The 20896-nt window shown below is 50.6% G+C and overlaps 1 protein-coding gene across 5 annotated transcripts in view; it reads right to left on the reverse strand.

Moving 5' to 3' along the window:
- The window catches only part of AMPD3 (adenosine monophosphate deaminase 3), a 45841-nt gene extending 26694 nt beyond the window's left edge, over positions 1 to 19147 (reverse strand). The window contains exons 1-2 of one of the 5 annotated variants that reach the window (XM_046014812.1): positions 19091 to 19147; positions 9148 to 9373 (exon numbers count right to left, since the gene is read on the reverse strand). In XM_046014812.1, coding sequence (XP_045870768.1) covers positions 9148 to 9368 — 221 coding nt within the window. In that variant the 5' untranslated portion in view covers positions 9369 to 9373; positions 19091 to 19147. Of the gene's footprint in view, positions 1 to 9147; positions 9374 to 13648; positions 13753 to 18123; positions 18244 to 18712; positions 18962 to 19090 lie in introns of those variants that run through there. The other 4 variants (XM_046014813.1, XM_046014810.1, XM_046014811.1 and 1 more) reach the window with 4 other exon arrangements.
- Positions 19148 to 20896: the final 1749 nt, after the last annotated feature.

Below are 20896 nucleotides of genomic sequence, written 5' to 3' on the forward strand. Positions count from 1 at the left end.
AAGATGATTTCACCAGCTCTTGGGGAAGTGGGCACAGGTGGTTTACAAGGCCACAAGCTTATGCTTATTGGCAGTGATTTATGAAACTCACCTTCCTCATTAACTGAAGACATCACCCCAAGTCCTAAGATCCCCAGGAAGGGTGTTAAAAGTGAAGCAATGAGGTGAAGCCATGAGCACTCCCCTCTCCCTGTCTTTTTCTCTGTCTTTAATGACCCTGGTCCCCCAACACTGCCACCCAGGAGTATCCAATGCCAGGAACAAGCTGAGGGCCCAGCAGGAGAGCCAGGGCCCATAGCCACCAGCAAAGAACCCAAAGACCCATCAGAGCCCTTAGAACCCCTCTCTTCTCCAGACACCATGATACCTAGAAGGGGTGGGGAAACTGCCTGACCTCCAAAGAGGCCTTATGAGTCACCTGGAAGCAGTTATCTTCCTCCTGACACTTGGCCAGGTCTCCTCACAGGCCCACTGCCAATTTTCCAGGAACCACATTGACCTCCTCTATCTACACACCTACCACTTGCCATGGCTCCCTGGTCCTTATATGCCTACTTGTTGTCATCCCTTGTTTGGGGCCAGGCTGTTTATACCTGGAAGTAGAGGCAGCCCCTTTTCCGGAGTTGTACTTTGCCCAGCCCATGGCCCTGCACAACAGAGGCACTGAGTCATTCCAGAAACTCCGCCTGAACTCCAGGAACCTCCAGCTCAGGCTCTCTCCAGCCTGCCATCCACCCGTTCCACAGAGCTGAGCTAAGCATCCTGCCCTAAGGAAGATGTCCACTCTTGCCAGTCAATCATTCCTCAGATGTTTCCTCAAGATTCACCTTGAGCAATAAAGTTCTCACTTCGGTGTCTTCTGGACGTTCACACCTACAGGAAGAGCTATTACTCTGGGCCCCCTCTAACATTCTGACCAGTTCAGCTGGATCCCATGAGACTCTGGCGTTTGTGCCACTCACATGCCTGCCAGCTCATGGTTTTTATCTCTTTGCCAACATTCCCCCACCCCCACCCCCATGCCTCAGCAAACACCGCCCGAGGGCTGGTCTCACCAAGAAGAAGCAAGATGACGTCTGTGGTGAGTAACAGGTAAGAAAAGTGATAAAGCCTGCCACATTCAGGAAGTTGGAAGGCTGCCTAAGCCAGGAACCCACCAGGCTTGTCCTAGGAATATCCATATTTTTCTGCCGCAGTGAGGAAGCCATTACCCCCAGCTGCCCAAAGAACTCTTCTTGAAGACATCCATTATGGCTCCGCTTGGTTTTCAAGTGGCACCAGATTGTCACATGTGAACATCCCTGGGCTGAGAGCTCCGACTATATAGGCACAAGGGACAGGTTTGTCAATGGATGGGGCAAGGGCTTAGAGTAACCAGAGCCAGGCACAAAACTTGTATCTCAGCAAACTGGAAAAGCTAAATGGAGACCAAGGAGAGGACCCTGTATTTATTTTCTATTGTTGCATGACAAATTGCCACAAGCCTTAACTGGTTCACAGTTCTGTAGGTGAGAAGTCTGGGTAGGCTTGGCTGGGCTCTGTGCTTGGGGTACCAAAAGGCCAAAGTCAAGATTCTGGCTTCACTGAGCTCTTATCTGGAGACTCGAGGAAAGAAGCCACTTCCATGCTCATGCACGGGGTTGGCAGAAACCAGCTCTGTGCGGCTGTAAGGCTGCTGTGCCATATTCTATAGTCTAATCACATTCAGGGGGTCTGGAGATTAGAGAAGACCATCTATGGCAGGGGCATTTCAGAAATTCTGTCTACTATAGGCCCATATGTAACATCCATTCCAGCCAACCAAGGCTCAGCCAACGAAGGTGGAGAGCAGCAACTGTGTGACTGAATGTGTGTGTGTGTGTGTGTGTATGTGTGTGTGTGTGTGTGTGTCCGCACACCTGTCTTTCTCTCCCTCTCAAGACCATTTGAAGCCCCACATGCATAACAATAATAAAAGAAGGGGGCATAAGCTTTATCTGAAGTAGAAAACCATGGTCTTGGCTGAAAAGGATTTTAAACTAAACATCCCAGTCCCCTCACTAAGGCAGCCTCTGCTTAAACACCTCCACTGACAAACAGCTCATTACATTTCTGAACAAGACATCAGCCATCAATCATTTATTCAAAAAATATTCACCAAGCACCTACTCTGGGCCAGGCCAGTGCTAAGCACACAAACAAGGTGAACAAAACATGATCTGTTGTCACTGTTAGAAAGCACTTCCTTATGATGGGCCAAGATCTGTCTGTCCACAGTCCCACCTGTTGTACCTCGTGCTAGCCCTTGGGGCACCAGAGTGAGCCAGCTCTCTCTGTCACAGCTGGCAGGTCCCCTTCTTCCCCCACCCACATATCCACCTGGCAGAGACAGTCCTGCCAAAGAGCTGGCAGGGTGTAGGATTGTGAGGATACCAGCTCCAGGCCAGGCCTGAGGGCCCAAAGGGCCAGGAGCAGCTTTGTCCTCTTGGAAATGAATGATCCTCCTGGGCCACAGAGACCTTCTTGCCCAAACAGGCCTTCAACACAAGGATGTGAACTGGTCACATGGGCTGTTATTACAGTACCTCTCAGCACCTATCTGGTACTTTTCCTATCCCAGCTCTATAGCCCTTGGCTGCCCCTGCCATTCACTGTGTTCCCATCCCTTACCCTGCCCCATTCTCCAGCCCTCCTCAGCTCCGGGGCACCCCAAAACCTTTCTATAACATTTGGTTCATATGCCAAACCCAAGTTAAGACCTCAAGGCCCTCCTCGATCTTCTAGAGAACAGCCAGCATCTTTCCAGGGACTCTCTGAAGCGCACTGCCCTGTGTGGTCTGTCCAGAGGGCCTCCGGGCAGGGCCAGTCAGCAGAGCAAACCTTTCCCCAAAGGCTCTCAATTGTGTATAGTGAGTCAGGGGGCCACACGCAGACCTACTTTACTCAATCAATTACCCAGTGCCAGGACCCAGGGGTAGACAGAGAAACTCTACCCCGGACTCCAGGGGCTGCCTGGTGATGGCACAGATGGCCAGACCACTCAACAGGCTGTCATCACACAACATGGTTGGTGTGTGAGATGCTCTGGAGATTTGCGGATCCCAAAGGAGACACCTAATCAGACTGAGAGTGAGAGCAGTGAAGCAGTAGGGACAGAGAAGTCTCCCTACCTCATTCTCAAAGGGAGAGAGGAACACTCAGAATGGGCAGGCTTGTTTGAACCACCCCGCCCCCCCCACACACCCCCCCCCCCAACACACACACACACTCAGATCACTCTGGCAGCCTCTAACCCTCCAGATGAGAGTTACCCTTTTAAAGGTTTGGGGCAATAGTCCCAAACAACATGGAGATTTATTAACAATGTGACTCTGAATGCCATTAGGTGGACAGGCATCCCCCACTGTCCCCCATTGCTTCTGCCATCACTGCACTGATTCCTGGGGAAGTGGGGACCCATGGTCTAAAAAGGGGAGCAATGACTGGGACCTGAGGTCACAGTCTATCCAGAAAGGAGAAAGCAGATATAGTTGACTCTGGTGCATGCCCAGGAGGGGCGGGCGCTGTGAGAAGGGATTCCAGGTCCTTGGGCCCCGTGGACAGCTCTTACTCTTTGCACACACCAAGTGGCCAGTGGCCTGCCCAGGTGGCTTAGTTTTGGTTTGCACACTTGAAGCCTGTCAGGCATAAAGACCGTCTCTCCCTTCACTGCCCTCTGATAACCTGCCCTCACCTGTCTCTGTCTCACTTGGCTCCCTCCTGACCAGATGTGGGTCTCCATTGCCTGTCTGCTCCCTTCTTCCCTCTCCCCCGTCCTTCCCAGCTGCCCTTCCTCCCAAAAGACCTCAGAGGTCAAAATGAAGTACAATCTTTACTATCTTTTAAAATAGGCCTAATACTCTCTATTCCTAACGTCAGAAACAAATGAATCAAACTGTTTTAAATGAAGCTCCTTAGGGCACCTGTGTAGTTCTGTCATTTGAGCACTGGACTCTTGATTTCAGCTCAGGTCTTGATCTCAGGGTCCTGAGATGGAGCCCCATGTTGGGATCCATGCTGGGTGGGCATGGAGCCCCTTAAGATTCTCTCTCTCTCCCGAGTACCTGGGCAGCTCAGTGGGTTAAGCCTCTGCCTTCGGCTCAGGTCATGATCTCAGGGTCCTAGGATTGAGCCCCGCATCAGGCTCTCTGCTCAGCGGGGAGCCTGCATCCCCCCCTCTCTCTGCCTGCCTCTCTGCCTACTTGTGATCTCTGTCAAATAAATAAATAAAATTAAAAAAAAAAAAAGATTCTCTCTCTCTCAAATAAATACATTTTTTTAAATCTTTTTTAAAAAATAAATGAAGCTCCTTTGTTAACGGCCCTGAATTTAAAAAGTTACCTACCCCTGATTTTAGAAATTTCATTAAACAGAATGATTTAGTAACACCATAGCTGTACTATGCTCAATTCCTAACAAATACTGGTTTATCTATTTGACTTGGGAAAGTAGCTATTCTAGAAAGCTATATTTTTCAGACAAAATCTAGTCCCCTTGAACTCAATTTAAAAAAAAAAAGCCAGTTATGGTGTGTGTTTTTTTAATGAAATTCATAATTCCTTATTTTAATCAGTGCATGCTAAACACAATTTAAAATTCTCTCGATGACTCATAGTCTTCGTTGTGTTACCCAGTCATGAGCTTAGAGGCATTTTGTCCCAAGACTGCTGTGCTTCGAATTCTTGTGTCGCTTTTCATGACTTCCTCCTTCACTGTTGACTGTCAGTTAATAACGATGACAAAACCAGACTGAGAACGCTGATGATGTTCCAAGCACTGTCCTAAGTAGTCATGCGTATTAGCTCACTTAATTCTTGCAAAGTAGGTGCTTTATCATCCTCATTGTGCAGATCAGGAAACTGGGGACCGGCAGTTAAGAGCCTCGCCCGAGGCCACTCGGTAATCAGAGAAGGGCCGTCACCTGAACTCCCAGGCCTGACTGCCACGCCTGAGCTCACAATCGCCACGCGCCCCTCCTGCACCCCTGCCCATGGAGATCCCTCTCCGCACTTCTAATCTCCCCCCTTAAATCTGTCACAGGATAAGAAACAAGACAAACAGGGTTATTAGAACTCTCTGTAAAGAACAAATAGGAGATGGGGTGGGAGTATTGGGGCAATCGTGGCTGAAAACGAGAGGGTTTCTTTGGGGGCTGATAAAAATGATCCACGGTTGATTGTGAGGATGGTTGCCTAAGTCTGCAAATATAATAAAATGCGTGAATTGTACACGTTAAATGGGTAGATTGTATGGTATGGGAATCATATCTCAATAAAGCTGCGTAAAAGGAAGAAACAGGAGAGCTAGGGAGCACTAATGTACATTCTGGCTGCATATTCTCCGTGTGGCCATCAATGCTGCCCTAAGTTGCAACTTTGTATTTCCGCAGAGTAGGTGAGCTCTGACTAGGGAGATGACAGGATTCCGTGTGGACAAAGGGATAGCTTCTGGGTACCTCTCGCTTCTCCTGTCTTCTTTTCTCGGCCCCCCACTTTGATTCCATAGATTGTCCACCCCACCATCTCACCTTGACCCGCCCCCAAGACCCAACAGGGACCTGGGACTCCCAACAGTCCCAATGTCATCTTCCTAAGGAGGCAGGGCCCAGTGGCATGCTGTCCCTGTTGCTCTCCTCATCTGGCCTAGCCGGCAAAAGGAGAGCTTCTCTGAGCAGCCCAGAGCACTGGCTCCTGGAGTCGGCCCCCTCCTAGAAGGGAGATGCCTGAAGCCAGCTCAGCAATTAGAGCTGCTGCCATCCTGGACAGCCAGCCTCCAGGCCGCAGCTACTCATCTTTTCTACTCACCGTCCAGTTTTTCTTCTTTTATAAGAAGCTGGTTTACGTCCTGGTTTTAGTTTGTGCCCTTATATGAGACCTACAATAGTCCTTTTCTTTTCTTTTCTTTTCTTCTCTTTTCTTTTATTTTTTAAATAAGAGAGAAAAAGACAAAGGTTGTAAAGAAAGGCCTTCTCAAGTGCCAGAAATATTCAGGCTTGTCGGAGGAGCCAGGATGAGGAAGGGCTTCTTCCAAACTGGATGCCCTTTCTCATGCCACAGTGTGAAACATGGAGCCGCAGATTCTGGGTATCTGGAGATGTGCTGCTGGCTCCAGGCCTGTGGGCTCCTTGCAGGATGGCTCCATATGACCATTTATATCCCAGAATGTCAGGGAGGCACCAGAAAGAAAGAGGAAGCTGGGGAGAGAGTTCCTCCAGGGACTGCTCACATCTGAATATTTGCATAACGGTGCCTGTACTGAGCCGCCGAGCTGAAAGATGAATTAGGGACATACAACTCTGGACACCACTGGGATCTCCCACCGGTAAGTCCAGGGACCAGTCCAACCTTTGGGAGAAAAGCCAGTGGGCAGTGAGGAGCTTTGGTCCAGCTTCCCCTCCTTTCATTCAAAAGCCAGCAATTACACCCTGGCGAGGGGTACCCGGTGTCATTCCAGCATCTATAGGTGGAAACAAAGACCTCACCCCTGGCCAGGGATAGAAGAGCCTCGTGATCAAAGTTGGGGTTCTTTGATTCAAAGATTCCAAAGACATGTGTTCTAGTCCCTGCTCTGTCACTTCCTTGCTACGCATCCTCGTGCAGGTTAATTTCACCTCTCTGAGCCCTAGTTTCCTAATCTATAAAATGGAACTCAGTAAGAATATCCAGCTAATCAGCTTGATGTGGGGGTTAAAAAAGGCAAGCCTACTGAGCAGCCCAGCACCGAGCATCTGCTGCCATTGTCTCCTTGTAAGGAGTCCGGAAAGCCAGAACAGCGACATGGGGCTTGCTGTGACCCAGGCACTGTCCTAAGCCCCTTCCATGTCAATCCCCTCATTCCTCACAACACCCCACAAAAGTAGCTACTGTTACCATTCCCACTTTATAGGAAAGGAAGGGTCTAGAGCACAGAGAGTTTTCCTAATTTCCCAAGGTCACAGAAAATTCTAGTGAGTGGCAAAACACAGCCGTCCGGAGAGCTGTAGCTGTTCTGATGCAGTATCTGCAGTAGCAGTGAAGGAACAGAACATCTGTTCTCTGCCACCCTCCACTGCTTGCCACCATGGCTAAGTCCCGGGCTGGACCCTGGGGATAAAGGGGGAGCCAGAGGCCAATCTCAAGGAGCTTCCAGAGAGATGCAAACTGAGACCACTGATCCTAGTAACGAGGGACAGAACACTATTTCTGGAGAGGAGCCTACAGAAGAATTTCTGGAAACCTCGGAGGACCATGGGGACCAGGAGTAAGAAGGTTTCCATTTTGCTGTTAAGCTGGGCATCAGTCAGAGAACAACCTCGTTTTGCAGATGTCACTCTGTAATGGAAAGCGGCCTCAGAAATCCACTATTCCTAATAACAAAAAATGCCAGGACTTCTTCTCTTCTCATTATTAAGGGTCTAAAATGCACGATTCATAAAACACAGAGGGTCCTGCACACCATTCAGTTCCTAGAGCCAGCCCTCTGTTAAGCCAGTGCAGGGGGGAGGAGGTCTCCACAGTCCTACTCTTCTTGACCCTCCTGGGACCCAGCACACTGCCAGGCCGACAGCCACTCCCCCTCACCCAGCACCGGCTGGCACTCACAGCTGACAGATGGCACACTCTACCCCTTCACTTCGGGGGCTCAGAGCCCCTCAGAGGAAGGAAAGCACTTCTTTTGCACGGTGAAGCTCTGTTCTTGCCTTTATACCAGTACTCAACTTTTTACTTCTTTCCCAACACATTAAGGTAAGACTGAAATCTCAACTACCAAGAAAGCAAGGGGCTTGCCTTTAAAAACAAGGAGGTATCTTAGGAAGGACCTGATTGCTGATGAGGTCCCAGGTAGGGCTCAATATCCACTATTTCGTTAGCTCTGAGGTCTGCCGTGTGCTGGCTGGGCAGGCACCCAGCTAAAGCCCCACCAGATGCTTTCTCAGAACTCTTTTCCTCTTTAATTGCACTCTGCTGGGTGAGATAAACTGAAAGGATGAGGACTTCACACCGCCCTTGAACTAAGATCCAAACTTCTCCGGGAGCCCAAGGCCAGTCTGACCTGAGTCCTGACACTCCCTCCAGCCTGAGATTCCTCCCTCTTTCTCTCTGTCTCTCTGTCTCTCTCTCTGTCCTTAAAACTCCTTGTTCATCCACTTCATACCACCCACACTAGACCTGTTTGTCCTCAGATCCACACCTCATCTTCCCCTGTTTCCAGCTTTGTGTCAGCTGGCTTCTGGCTAGGTCTGGCTGATGGTAACAACTGGGAGAAACTGGAAGATGCCAGAAGGACTAAAGCCAGGTATCTCCTGCTTCCATCTCTGCCTTGGAAGCATCTCATGTCTTCGAGACATCTGCACAGCTGTAGCCTCTCCTCCTTAGCTCATTTTCCATTGAAAAGGCCACCACAGTTCCAACTTCTCCACCCTGGGCCCTGGGCACCAGCAACACCACCTCTTCCCATTATCCCTCCAGCCTAGACTGGTAGCTGCTTCCCACGGTCTCTGGTCTCTGGCCCGCCTCTCTGCCCTCTGTCCTCTGCTTGTCTTCTTGGTTCTCTACCACCTCCGTACCCATCCCCTGCATTAAAATCCTATTTCCAGTACTTCCGTGGCTTCTGTTTTTTTCTGGTTAGACCCTCACTGATACAGCCCTTATCAGAACTTGCCATATTTTATCTAATTTGTCCCCTTACTTATGTTCTAGACCAACTAACTGTAAGCTCTACAGGGCAGGGACTGTTATCTATTTTGTTCTTCAGTGATCCCCCAGGGCCCAGTACAGCACTGGCAAATAGCGAATGGACTCATTTAATAACGCCAAGCACTTGTCAAGTGATGAAAAGAAGTAAAATCGGTGTTTCCCAGGAAATCCTCAAATCTTTCCAATAAGAACGTGGAAATATCATTTGCAAATGATGTGTGTTTAGGCACATGATTTGTTATTCAAACAGCGGCAGAGAAAATGGCGGTTTTGATCTTTCCAACTCAACCCAGGCACTGAAACTTTCTTCAAGAAATGAGTGGTAAATTGAGTGGTCTTGGTTAAGAAACAAACTCAGCTCCCAGAGACAAGCCAGCTCATCTCAGGACACACACCCACAGCCTGCCGGGGCCTGCACAACTGTGCGCACGGGTGCTGGGCCATAGGGACAGACCTTTTCGCCGTCTCCACAGACTTCTGCTCCGCGAGCTCCTTCTGCAGCTCCCTCTCCTTGGCCTCCTTCTGCCCGATAGGGCAGTCCTCAGGGACGGTGAAAAGGGACAGGGCATCTTTGCTGTCCTCTTCCCGGAGCACTTTAGCAAACACCTTCTCCGCCAGGAGCCGGACCTGCTCATCCACCTCAGAGATGTTCAGCTTGGGAAACTGGCGCGGCATCTCGGCTAGCAGAAAAAGAAACAAGCGTTAACCTTCCTGAATTCCTGGGTGGCCTGAGTCAGCGGGGTGGGGGAGGAGAAGGTACTAAAATAAGGGCCTGGCCCATGGGGTCAGTTGTCTTGCTCAGGAATTCCCCAGAACAAACTCAACAGGCCAATTTTAACAACTAGCTCCATAGGGCACCTCGGTGGCACATCCCGTTAAACTTCTGAGCCTCTGTTTTGGCTCAGGTCCTGATCTCAGGGTCATGCGACTGAGCTCCACATTGGGCTCTACGCTTAGCAAGGAGTCTGCTTAAGATTCTCTCTCCCTGTCCCTCTGTCCCTCCACCCACTCTCTGTCTCCATCAAATAAATACATAAATCTTAAAAAAAATAATAAACTAGCTTCATAAGTCATTGGATGTGAAGAGGGTAGCACCACTCACATTTCATGAGAAAGCAAATTCAGAAGTCCAAGAATGAATTGTCTATGTGTGCTTCTTTTTTCCAGAACTCAAGGAACCCACAGCACCTGGGCAGTCCCACCTTTCCAGGCTTTGTTGCCATGACGGGGAAGGGAGAGGAGAGTTTAGGCTCCCCTCCTGCAGACTATCCAGAGGCCGTCTGGGAACAGCAATGACCAAACCTCACTCCCTCTTGCACAGAGGGGAGGACTAAAGCCCAAAGGTCTAATGACTAGCCTAAGGTCCTACTAGATGACCACAGTGCTCAGGGGAATCCATAGCTTCATTCTTCCTCACATGCAACAAGGCCTTTTTTTGAAAAGAAGGAGTCTACTGCCATGGTTCTACCATCTCCCAGACTTTGTGGAACTTTGAACAGGACACAGCAAACAAAAGAAAGGTCTAGAGTCAGGGATACTCTTTACCTTTCACAGCCCAGCTGAAAACTCACTTCCTCAAAGAAGCTTGCCTTATCTGCCTCTCATCCTACTACTTCCTTACTATCAGTAGGTGGCCTAAATTACCTGGGTGGTTCCTTTCTTTCGACGTGTACATAGGACGTATTAAGTACACTCTGACAAACCCTTTCTACTTATTCATTCGGTTAATCCTATTATTCACATTTTACAGATGAGAGAGTAAAGGCACAGAGAGCTAATGTGCCCGGGTCACACTTTTATTTTTTTTTAATATTTTGTTTATTTGTTTGACAGAGTTCACAAGTAGGCAGAGAGGCAGGCAGCGAGAGAGGAGGAAGCAGGCTCCCTGCAGAGCAGAGAGCCCGATGCGGGGCTCGATCCCAGGACCCTGGGATCATGACCTGAGCCGAAGGCAGAGGCTTTAACCCACTGAGCCACCCAGGCACCCCGGGTCACACTTTTATTAAGCAGGCAGACTTGTGCTGTTCTCACCCTTTGCCACACCCTGCCCCCTTTCCTCTCTGAGCCTCTGCTCAGGGATTTGAACCCAGGCACCTGGTTCCCACGTCTGTCTTCTTAACCACTGCACCCTGGAGCTTCTCCTTGTCCACCTGGGCATCAGGGAGGTCTCCTCACTGTCCCCAGGATCACATTTACAGAATGGGTGAATACTGCATCCCGTCAACGAGCCCCCTTGATAGGAACAGCTCTGGACAAGCAGTGTCCTGTCTACCTATTACTACAGTTTCTTTGAGGACGGTTTAAAGAGAGAGGTGGTTTAGTTAGCTGAGAGAGGAAGCTGAGGGTAAGGCAGGACCCAGATGCTGTGTGGCCAGGAGGGGAAGCAATTACAGGGGAGGAGGGGCTCACTGAGCAACCTTAGGACAGTCACTCTCTGGACCTCATAGTTTTCTCCTATGTGAGATAAAAGGAGGAGCCTAAGCAGTCTCCAAGGCCCCCTCAGTTCTAAGTGCTGTAATTTCTAGATACCAGAGGGGTTTCCAAAGTTCAGGGAGGCTTGCTGCTCTGGTCTTCTTTGTGGCCCCTGGGCCTCATTCATGACGCAGACAGGAAGAAGAAAGCAGGCTAGCAACACCTGTCAAAGTACATCTGTGGTCCCCTTGATTGTGAAGCCAATTTCCTCCTTCCCTCCACCCCCCAGGGCCATGCCTTTCCTGGGCCTCTCTCCCCTCCAGCGGGTTCAGTGGGAGGGCACTGCCGAGGAGGAAGGAAGTTGGCACACAACTGTGCCGGTCTGTGGGGGCAGAAAGCAAAACAGCAAAGACCTGACCTGTACGGAGGAAGGGGACCAGAGCTAACTGTGAAGATGCCACATCCTGATAGCAGACAGAAGGGGAAGCTGGAAACCATCGGAACGAGGCTTGGAGAGGAAGAAGACGGGAGAGAAATGGAGAGGAAAACAAAGAACTAGAGCCAGCAGGAGCTGGTAGGTGAGAACAAAGCTGGACCCCTGTCCCCCCAACCCTAAGGCTGCGGGTCAACTACAGAATTCCAAAACCTCACGGGGCATCTCCGAAGTAGACATCAAACAGGCCCCAGGCAAGGGGCAGCGAGGGCCATCAAGCATCTACGCCATTTGGTAGAGTAAACCCACTTCCAGAAATGGCTTCTAAGAAAAGAATCTGCAGGGAGGAAAAGTGCAAAGACGTTTACCTGCACTATTTGTATGTAGCTTTAAAATGTCCACATGAGAGCGTGCTCACTTGAAAAAAAAAAAAAAAGTTAAGCAACCAAAATTATAATTATGAGGAAAGTGCAGCCACATAAAAAATGCTGTGAAACGACAGTACATGAAAAAATTAATACATAAAACTGTACCCATGCTTTGTGTACAGTGATATGAAAATGCATCCCCTTAAGGATAAAGGGCTGCAGGAGAGACACTCAAATGACCAGATGGCAGGATTGCCTGTGTGTGAGGCAATATCTGATTTTTATCACTAATGTTGTTATAATGCCATTACTTAAAAGATTTACTTATTTATTTTAGAGAGAGAGTGTGCACGAGAGGGGGCGGGGAGGGGTGGAGAGAGGCAGAACCCCTGCTGAGCAGGGAGCCTGATGAGGGGGCTCCATCTCAGGACCCTGAGATCTTGACCCAAGCCAAAATCAAGAGTCAGAGGCTTAACCGACTGAGCCACCCAGGTGCCCCTAACGCTGTTATAATGTCATTTTAACAAACACAAAGAAGATAGAGAGAAAATAGCCTAAAGAGTTTCTTCAAGAGAAAGGAAAATAGGAAAAAAATTGTGAACTTCTACATCCCAGGTTTTGGTAATTAGGGTCTTCTCCCACTTAACCCACATCAGAGACCAGCCAGCTAAGGGAATTATACCATTGAGACCCATCACTGCCCTGGACAGAACATGCCCACCACCACCTTCCCACCCCCTAGCCCTTACCCCTACAAACACACCCAGGCACGAACCAGCCACAGTGCACCAGGCCTCCTCAGAAACGGACATGGGGTTAGGGTGGCGGGGTGGGGGTCCTTCGTGTCTGAGGACTCTACTGCCAGATCCTGCCATGTCTTTCCATGAAGCATTTTTACCTTGCTGAAGCAACTAAACATACTTTCCTGGAGGCATCTTTCTACAAAAGATCTTCCTTTTTCTTTAAATAGTTTAAATCAGCCTTTTCCAAAGTGGGTTCCATGAAAAGTTGATACTTGTTGCTGGTGAAACAGGTCTTGTGGTCAATTATCAGGGAGATGTTCCATCCCATAGTTCCTCACCCTGGATTCCCAAGACACATCAAAGGCCTGAGGACACTTCCCCATCTAGATCCCTTTTGTCGCGGAACCCATAACCATCTCCTGTAGAATTACTACCAGTGTCTTAAATAATTGGGGGAGACTTCATTCCGTACCACAGTATGGACCGAGGAACCCAGCTAGGGTGCCGGGCTAAGTCAGTGGGCCTCAGAAGCCAGTCATAACCCTGTCGTCTGGACATCCTGGGCAGACAGCTCCCACCTGCCGACCCCTCCCTCCACGGCTCATCTCTCTTGGCAGACCCAGAGACACCTGGCAGGGCAGGCATGCCCAGGAAAGCCAGCTCTGTTGATGCTAAGCAGAGGCTCAGCTCCAGCTGCTTCTTCAAGCCTGATTTTCAACCGTTTGTCAACCGTTTGTCAGCTGAAGCCACCGGCTTGGGAGGCTTAACTGTAAAGTCAATCAGCTAGGGTATAGCTTATCTCATTGTTACAAATGACACCCTCTGATGGGCTTGGAGAAGTGGCCCAAAGTTAGAAAGCTATAGAATGCCACCAGTGCCTTTTCATGGCACTACACCCCCTCCAGAAAGGAAGCACAGGACTCCCTAAATCCCCTCCTGACAAAAGAAGCCGTCTCTTGATCTCGCCACACGCCCACTGTCAGCACCCACGACACAGACCTGAGCCTGCTGCTGGAGTCTCCATGCTGGCCCCAAGGATGCCACACGGGCGACACGCTCGGGCCATGGGCCGTGTGCACCCGGGAGGCTGAGCTGAGTCAGTATGACAGCAGCTAGCCTGTCTTGCCTGCCGCGGCTGGGGTGGGAGGTCTCTGCTTTGCATATCTGTGCGCAGCCTTGTGCAAGAGCAGGAAACGTCGGGGCTGGAAATTCTTCCATGAATATGAAATGTAAATGGAAAATTTCCAAAGGTCCTAAAGGGCCCAGGTGATACCAACTCTCCGCAGCGGCTGCGTGCTGCATGCGGCGTCCTGGCCCGGTTCACGGCCCTCTCCGGAGCCAGAAGCTAAAGCCGCTGCCGCCGGACCCAGCTGAGCATTTGGCCTTCCTGACCGTGCATAGAAGATAAGCCACAGCTTCCCTCTGCGGACCAGACCCCTGACAGCCCGGCAGGAACCGGCCGTACCGTCCCCTCAGCTGCTTCCATTCGAATCCCGCCACAGGCCTGGCCGGCAACCAGGTTCATTTTACCCAGGGGATGGCCTAGGCCACAATCTGCCCCGCCTTCCCTCAGAAGGCCCCCCAGGCCACCTCCCAGACCCCAGGACCAACGGGGAGGCGCCGAGCCCAGTTGCCAACAGAGTTCTCCTTCCCCTGCTCCTCTAAAAGAGCCGAGGACTCTGACCTGCTCCCTGGTTCCCAGGAAAGGACAGGGACTCCGGGAGAGGAGACTCCTCCGTACGGGAACAGGCTTAGGATGAAAGGCTGGCATGCCTTGTCCCTCTGCTTCCTTTCCTCCCTGAAAGGACCTGCCGTCCCAGGTGACTGGGCAGCCTGACAGGCTCTACCAGAGCATTAGTGCAGCAGCACACGTGTGCATTCACACACACACACACACACACACGCATGCACACACACGCACCAGAATGGAAGGCCATCCCTCCTGACCCACCTGACATCCCCCGCCCCGTCCTCCTCCTCTTACTGCCACTCTTGACTCCCACGTGGACCTCCAGCTCTGAGAAGCCTCCTGGGCACTGGCTGCCCTCGACCCCCTGGCCACCGCGGCTGCTGCTCTCCCTGGGGACGGCGGCGTGGCCTCAACAAGCCACAGAAGCAGTCCTCTGAAAGCAAGGCTTAGAACGGTACCGTGCCTTAGACAAATGGTGTGGTCTGAGAAGTAACCGTGAGCAAAACGGCTATTTCTGTGATGCTGTTGAAATCCTGGGGCCAAGAGCCCAGAAAGGATGGGTCAGTTGTTTACCAGGAGGCTAGTGCTAGCCCTGACTTGGACCTGAGTCACCTCCTCGTGTCCAATCGTGAGATTGTGTCTTCCTGAGCCCACATAATGATTCCTGTGTGTGCAGAGTGGGATTACAGGGTTGACACATGATCCTCGGGCTGCCGCTGGGCTTTAGCTACCCAGAGATTACAACCCACCTGTCCTCACAGCTGTTTCACAAACAGTGTGACCAGCAAGCTACAAGCAACCTAGAGGGAGGGTAGTATTTATTCATTAGATAATTAAACGAACTTAAAGCATATGGGAAAAACGTCCAGGTCCTTAGTACGGTTCTGCCAGAAGGGAAGAAGGGCAAGTGAGTCCTTCTGCTGAAATGTTTTGGGGAGGGGAAAGTACACTAGGGGTCTGCAGTGAGAGCATCCTAGCCCATGCATCTGAGAGTCTGCCCGGATCCAGTTCAGGGAATTCTATTCTGCACCTGTAACTAGACCGTGGACAGCCTCAGTCTAAACAAGCACTTTCCAAAGTGTGGTGTGTAGAACGTGTAAGGTTAGAAGGCTTGGAAAATACTGCATACCATAATCCCTTATGGGGATTCATGCACAATTTCTACTAGCAGATTCTAAACATCAGAGAGTCCTTTAGTAAACAAAGCTGTTTGACTTTGTTGAGCCCAACATACTTACTTGACCCTCACTACTGCCACCATAGGAAAAAAGACCTATTAATATCTGTGGCACGGGCTTTGGAAAATGCCTTCCACCTGAGCCTTCATTTTCCAGCATAGAGAAAGCTGCCTTCCTGACACTCAGGTATGGATGTGACATCCACACCATCAGGTCCGAACAGAGATGGGCAGCCGCTCAGTCAAGATAATAGAGGTTGGGACAATGGCCAAGGGTCCTGCTAGAGCCAAAGAGATAGAAGAGCTTCCAGAACTGTGGCAGTGTAGGAGCCAACTGTGACTCTGCCTTGGGAGGGCAAACTTCGCTCATGACCTCACAAGTCCATTTTGAGCCCAACATGTCACTGCTCCTCGTGACCTAGAAGTCTCCTTGGACTAAGGAGCACGGGTCCCAAGCTCAAAGCCTTATTTCCTTTTTGAACAAAAATTAAGACAGGCTGTGATAACCAGGCCCAGTGCCTGTATCTCCTGCCCAGGAGACCAGACTGCATTCACTTTTACCGCTTACGTACCCCTTACAAACACCAGGATAGGAAAGGCTGGAATCGAATTATGTCTCACCGAGGAAGCTAGTACTCTCCCTTCCTCTGAAAGGATGCTTTGGGCTTGCCTCTAAGGGTTCATTTTTCCTTCTCATCTTTCTGAGGTGTGCATGATTCTCAAGGGAGTGGGACAAAGGGGCTTAACTGCTAAATACCAGCTTTATGGCAGACTTTGACCACCTCATTCACTATTGTATTTCCCTGCTGCCTGGAATACAGTAGGTATCAATAAATAATCATTGAATGAATGAGTGAGTGAACGAGTTAAGTGATTACTCTATCTATGGCAATCTCAAGAGTCAGTCAGTATACGGTTAAGTATATAGGCTCAAGCCATACTACCTAGGTTTAAATCCTGTTTTATGACTTAGTTGCATGACCTTGAGCAAGTTACTCAGTTTTTCTGGCTCGGTTTTATTCCCTATAAAATGGGGATAATAACAGTACCAACCTTATAGGTTGCCATGGCAATTAAGTTAGTTAGCATGTGTAAATATGCTAGAATAGGCTTAGAATAGTACCTGGCACACAGTATATGTTTTATAAGTATCATTTATCAACATCATCGTCATCATGGTTTCAGGTACAAGAAACCAAAAATGAAGTTTCATCTAGGCACTGAATCCTTTTATCCAATATTACTTATGAAGCACTATTATGTGCCAGGCACTCTCTCAAGCTCCTATTTGGGAGCAAAGAGAAGGAAACCATGTTTAAATGTGAAACCAGATCAGGAGAAACAGCCTTCTCCTCCATGATTGATACTTCTTGCTGACTTTGCATGGCTAGCGTTCCAGCCATGAGCCCATCTTTCTATGCCCCAGGCCCCTTATATATCAAAGCCCAAAGACAAGGTCTCCTCTCCTCCATATGCAGCCAGCACACAGAAGATCTAAGGGATTAATATATTTGGGAGAAGAACCAGAAAGGCCAATGAGCTTTAGGGGAGAAAAGATATCTTCCTGCTTCATCCCAAGGTTATATTTTATCTGCCCGTGATATTTTCACGATCTGGGTTTGACTTTGAGGCCGTTTGAAGGCTATTTGTTTACCTAGTGTCAGGACAAGAAAAAGAGGCCTCATCTCTCAAAGAACTTTTTGACCTAGCTGAAAGCTACTCATCCATCATCTTGGATCTCAGAAGGACGAAGGGTGTGCTGAGGCTGGGGCCAAGAGATCCAAGAGGCTCCCGTGAACCCATTCATGCAAACTCCATGATTCTTAGACAGGGCAGCCCAGTTCCATCATCTTCACAGCAAGCCAGCCCCTCAGAGTTTCACCCAGAGTAGTAGCCAGCCCAGGCTTATGACTCCAAACCTGCTGCCAACACTTGGAGAGGTGAGAGCTAATAGGAGCTCTGTCTTTCTGACTCAGTAGCTCAACTACCACTCAGCCAAGATGCTTCACAGCCAGGGGAGGAATTTCTCCCATAAGGGCTTCAGCCACCATCAGCTTTTCCCTGAAGCTGGCCAAATGTTGGTCACCATCTCATAGGCTCAGGACCATGCTAAAATTCCTTCCTTCCAGCTTTCACCTGGCTCCTTTGCTAATTTGTCACCCCCAAGCTTCCAGATACATGCAAGGACCTAACAGTTTGGGGAAGTGACACGGTAGTTAGCAAGCCTCTCCTACTCCAGGGTCTCTCAAAACTTCCCCCAGAGGCCTCTGCCAGGCGAGAGAAGCCATTAGGAACTCTGCTGGCAAAGCAGCTACCAGGAAGTTCAAGGGCAGAAAGCAGACTTTCATAGGCCAGTACACCTCCCAAGCTGGGAGGCAGCCAAAGAGGTAAGGATGAAGGCCTCAAATGAACCCACACCCTGTCATTCTGTCCATCCCCCTGCCTTTAGGTGGAAAGCCCACCCCAGCAGTGGGCATCTGGCTGGTCGTCAAACACCTAGAAACTTGTACCGGACCTTAAGGGGCAGCATGTCCCGGTTCCCTTAATATCTATAAACCTCTCGAGTCCAACTTAGGCTGCCAGGGAACTGAGATGAGGCTGGCTCACCTGAGGTATCTGGATCCCGGGCCACCGCAGAGACAGTGGCAGGAGCACAGGGAAGGGCCTGGGCAGGGCTGAGTCCGGGGTTGGCACCGCTGCCATGGTGGCCTGGGAAACCCAGAGCCAGGGTTCCGACCTCCGGGGGCTCGGGCTCGGGCTCGGGCTCCGGTCCTGGCAGCAGGGACCGCGGGGAGCCGGCCCAAGGTCAGGAGCGCAGCATCGCGCGCACTCATAGGGCACCGGGGCCGCGGCCAGGGCCCAGCCGTGGGCCCGAAGGGGGCGGCCCGCGGGGCTGGAGGGCAGTTGGCCACGCCGGGCAGGGCGCACCGCAAGCGCCGCGAAGGGGCTGCCCCGCACGGCAGCCAGCCGGGGCCCGGCCGGGGCCAGGCCGCGCCCCCGGGCCCGCTGAGCAGGCGTTGGCTATGCAGCCCGCGGCGGGGGCGGGGACCCAGTGTTCTGTGGGTGCAGCGCCGCGGCGCCGGAGCGCCCGCACCCCCGCACCTCCGAACCCCCCGGCCGGCCCGCCGGGAAGAGGAGAGCCGCCTCCTCGCGGAAGAAGCCCGCCAGCCACGCGCCGCCCGGGTCGGTGCCCTACCTGGGCGCGGAGCGGAGAGGCGACGAGCGGGCAGCAGAAGGGCGCGGGCCGGGCCGCCGCAGCCGCGCAGGTCCGCCTGCCCGCCACCTACCAACCAGGCCTGCCCGCCGCTACCTGAGGCGCCCGGGCGGCGCTGCCAACAGGAAACTTGAGAGCGCCGGGGGCGCGGCGGCCGCCCTGTCCCCCGGCCGGCCGGAAGCGCGCCCGCAGCAGCCCGGGGTCAGCCTCCAGCCCGGTTCCTCGAACTCGCCTCCGCGGCCACCCGCCGGGCCCAGAGAGTGCTGGCCGCCGCGGTTGGACCTGCCCGAGCCTCCTCCCTCGCCATGACGTTTCCCAAGGTGAGAGTCTGGGGTCACGGCCCCCAAACAGGTGACTTACTCCCTGTAGCTGAACGAACCCGCAAGCATCAGCCGGGTGTCAGCCTAGTCCCTTGGATCACCTTCCTGCCCCTCCCAGCACGCGCGCGCGCGCACACACACACACACCCACACGCATACACACACGCGCTCACACTCCCATACTCACTCCTTCCCCCTGCTCTCCAGCTTGTACACCTGCCCCTCTGAGTCCCGACTGACCTCCTAGTTGCTAAATCCAGCGAGTGCCTTGTAGCCCCTCTGCTCTCTCCAGGGTTTGAGTCTGCTGACCACGCCTTCCTTTCTGGATCGCTTGGAGTACAAAAGTTTCCAGAGTGGGCGCCCGCCGCTTTCTCTCCAAATTTCCTACATACCTTGATGACTACACCTTCTCAGCCTTGGAGGCCCGGCTTTTCATTGTGGTGTTCCGCCAGGTCCCTGCGCAGCCTGTCTCCTCAGTCACTCTGCAGTCCTCCCCAGTCTCATGGTTTCAGCAACCTCCTTCTGCCTAATGACTTTTGAGCCTCACCTCTGACAAAGAACGTCCTAGAACTGCAGGTGGCATATCCAGCTTCCTGGGGGCCATCTCCACTGGAGATTTGTAGTCCCAAACTCAAACTCCTAATTTCCTCCCAGGAACGTGCCATAACCTGCTCCTGCTCCTGTGTTTCCAGTCTTAGTGAATGAAAGCACCGCCCTCCTCTCCAGGTCCTATTGGGGAGCCATTCTTGACTCCCTCCTTATCATCTCTCCCATCAAACTTGTACCAAGGGAGGAGATGGAAGCAGTCATTACTGAGCACCCACTCTTCCCTGTGCCAACTGCTGTCACAAAGTGGCCTCCCTTAAGCCCCCAGTTTTATTCCTTCTCCCTCACAGTCTGGTATTTACAGTTTACTTATTTATAAATGATATGCACATGCAATTGTATTAATATATATTATGCAGCATACCTAAAACAGTTGTCAAAGAATGTGGTTAAGATAATACTTCATGTTTAATGAATGGTACAATAGACCTTTTTCCTTTCACTTTAAAGTTATTTGCAAAAATCTGTTGAGGGAGAGCAGCATGATCGAAAATGGTCTTAATAAATCTTAGTTTAATATCTCGTGAAATTACAAAGTATGCTCTTAAGTTCAGTTAATGTCAATACTTAGTCCTAATGCTGTTGTTGCCCCCCCCCCAAAAAAAAGATAGCTCAAAAGATAAGTAGACACAAATGGGAGAATTCTTTACACTGAGTATATCATAATTCTCATTTAAATTCCATCTACCAATTTTGCAAATGTGAGATTCCACCAGAAAGCTCTTCTTTGTCGGTGAAGCCCACGTTCTCATGATGTTTTTTCATCAGTTACTTTTGTGACTATCCTTAATGACGGAATCATCAAACTCTTCATTGGGAAGATAGTAAAATGGATTTAAAAGTGTATTTCTTAATTATGAAAACTATCGCTGACACAGTCTATTTTTTAAGACTATTTATTTATTTATTTATTTGAGGGGCTGGGAAGAGGGGAGAGGTAGAAAGAAACCCAGGCAGGTTTCACAACCCTGAAATCACAACCCCCAGCCGAAACCAAGAGTTGGACACTTAGCCCACTGTGCTAAGTGACATGACTCCATATATATTCTGTTTTACTTTTTTTCTTTTCAAATTTTTACTTAAATTCCAGTTAGTTAACACAGAGTACAATATTGGTTTCAGGAGTACACTTCAGTGATTCATCACTAACATACAACACCCAGTAGTCTATATAGTGCCAATGACACACCTATTTTGGCACTAAAATCACATGATAATGGAAACAGTTCCACACATCCGT

This window comes from Meles meles, chromosome 8 (assembly GCF_922984935.1).
Source record: "Meles meles chromosome 8, mMelMel3.1 paternal haplotype, whole genome shotgun sequence".
Classification (NCBI taxonomy): domain Eukaryota; kingdom Metazoa; phylum Chordata; class Mammalia; order Carnivora; family Mustelidae; genus Meles; species Meles meles.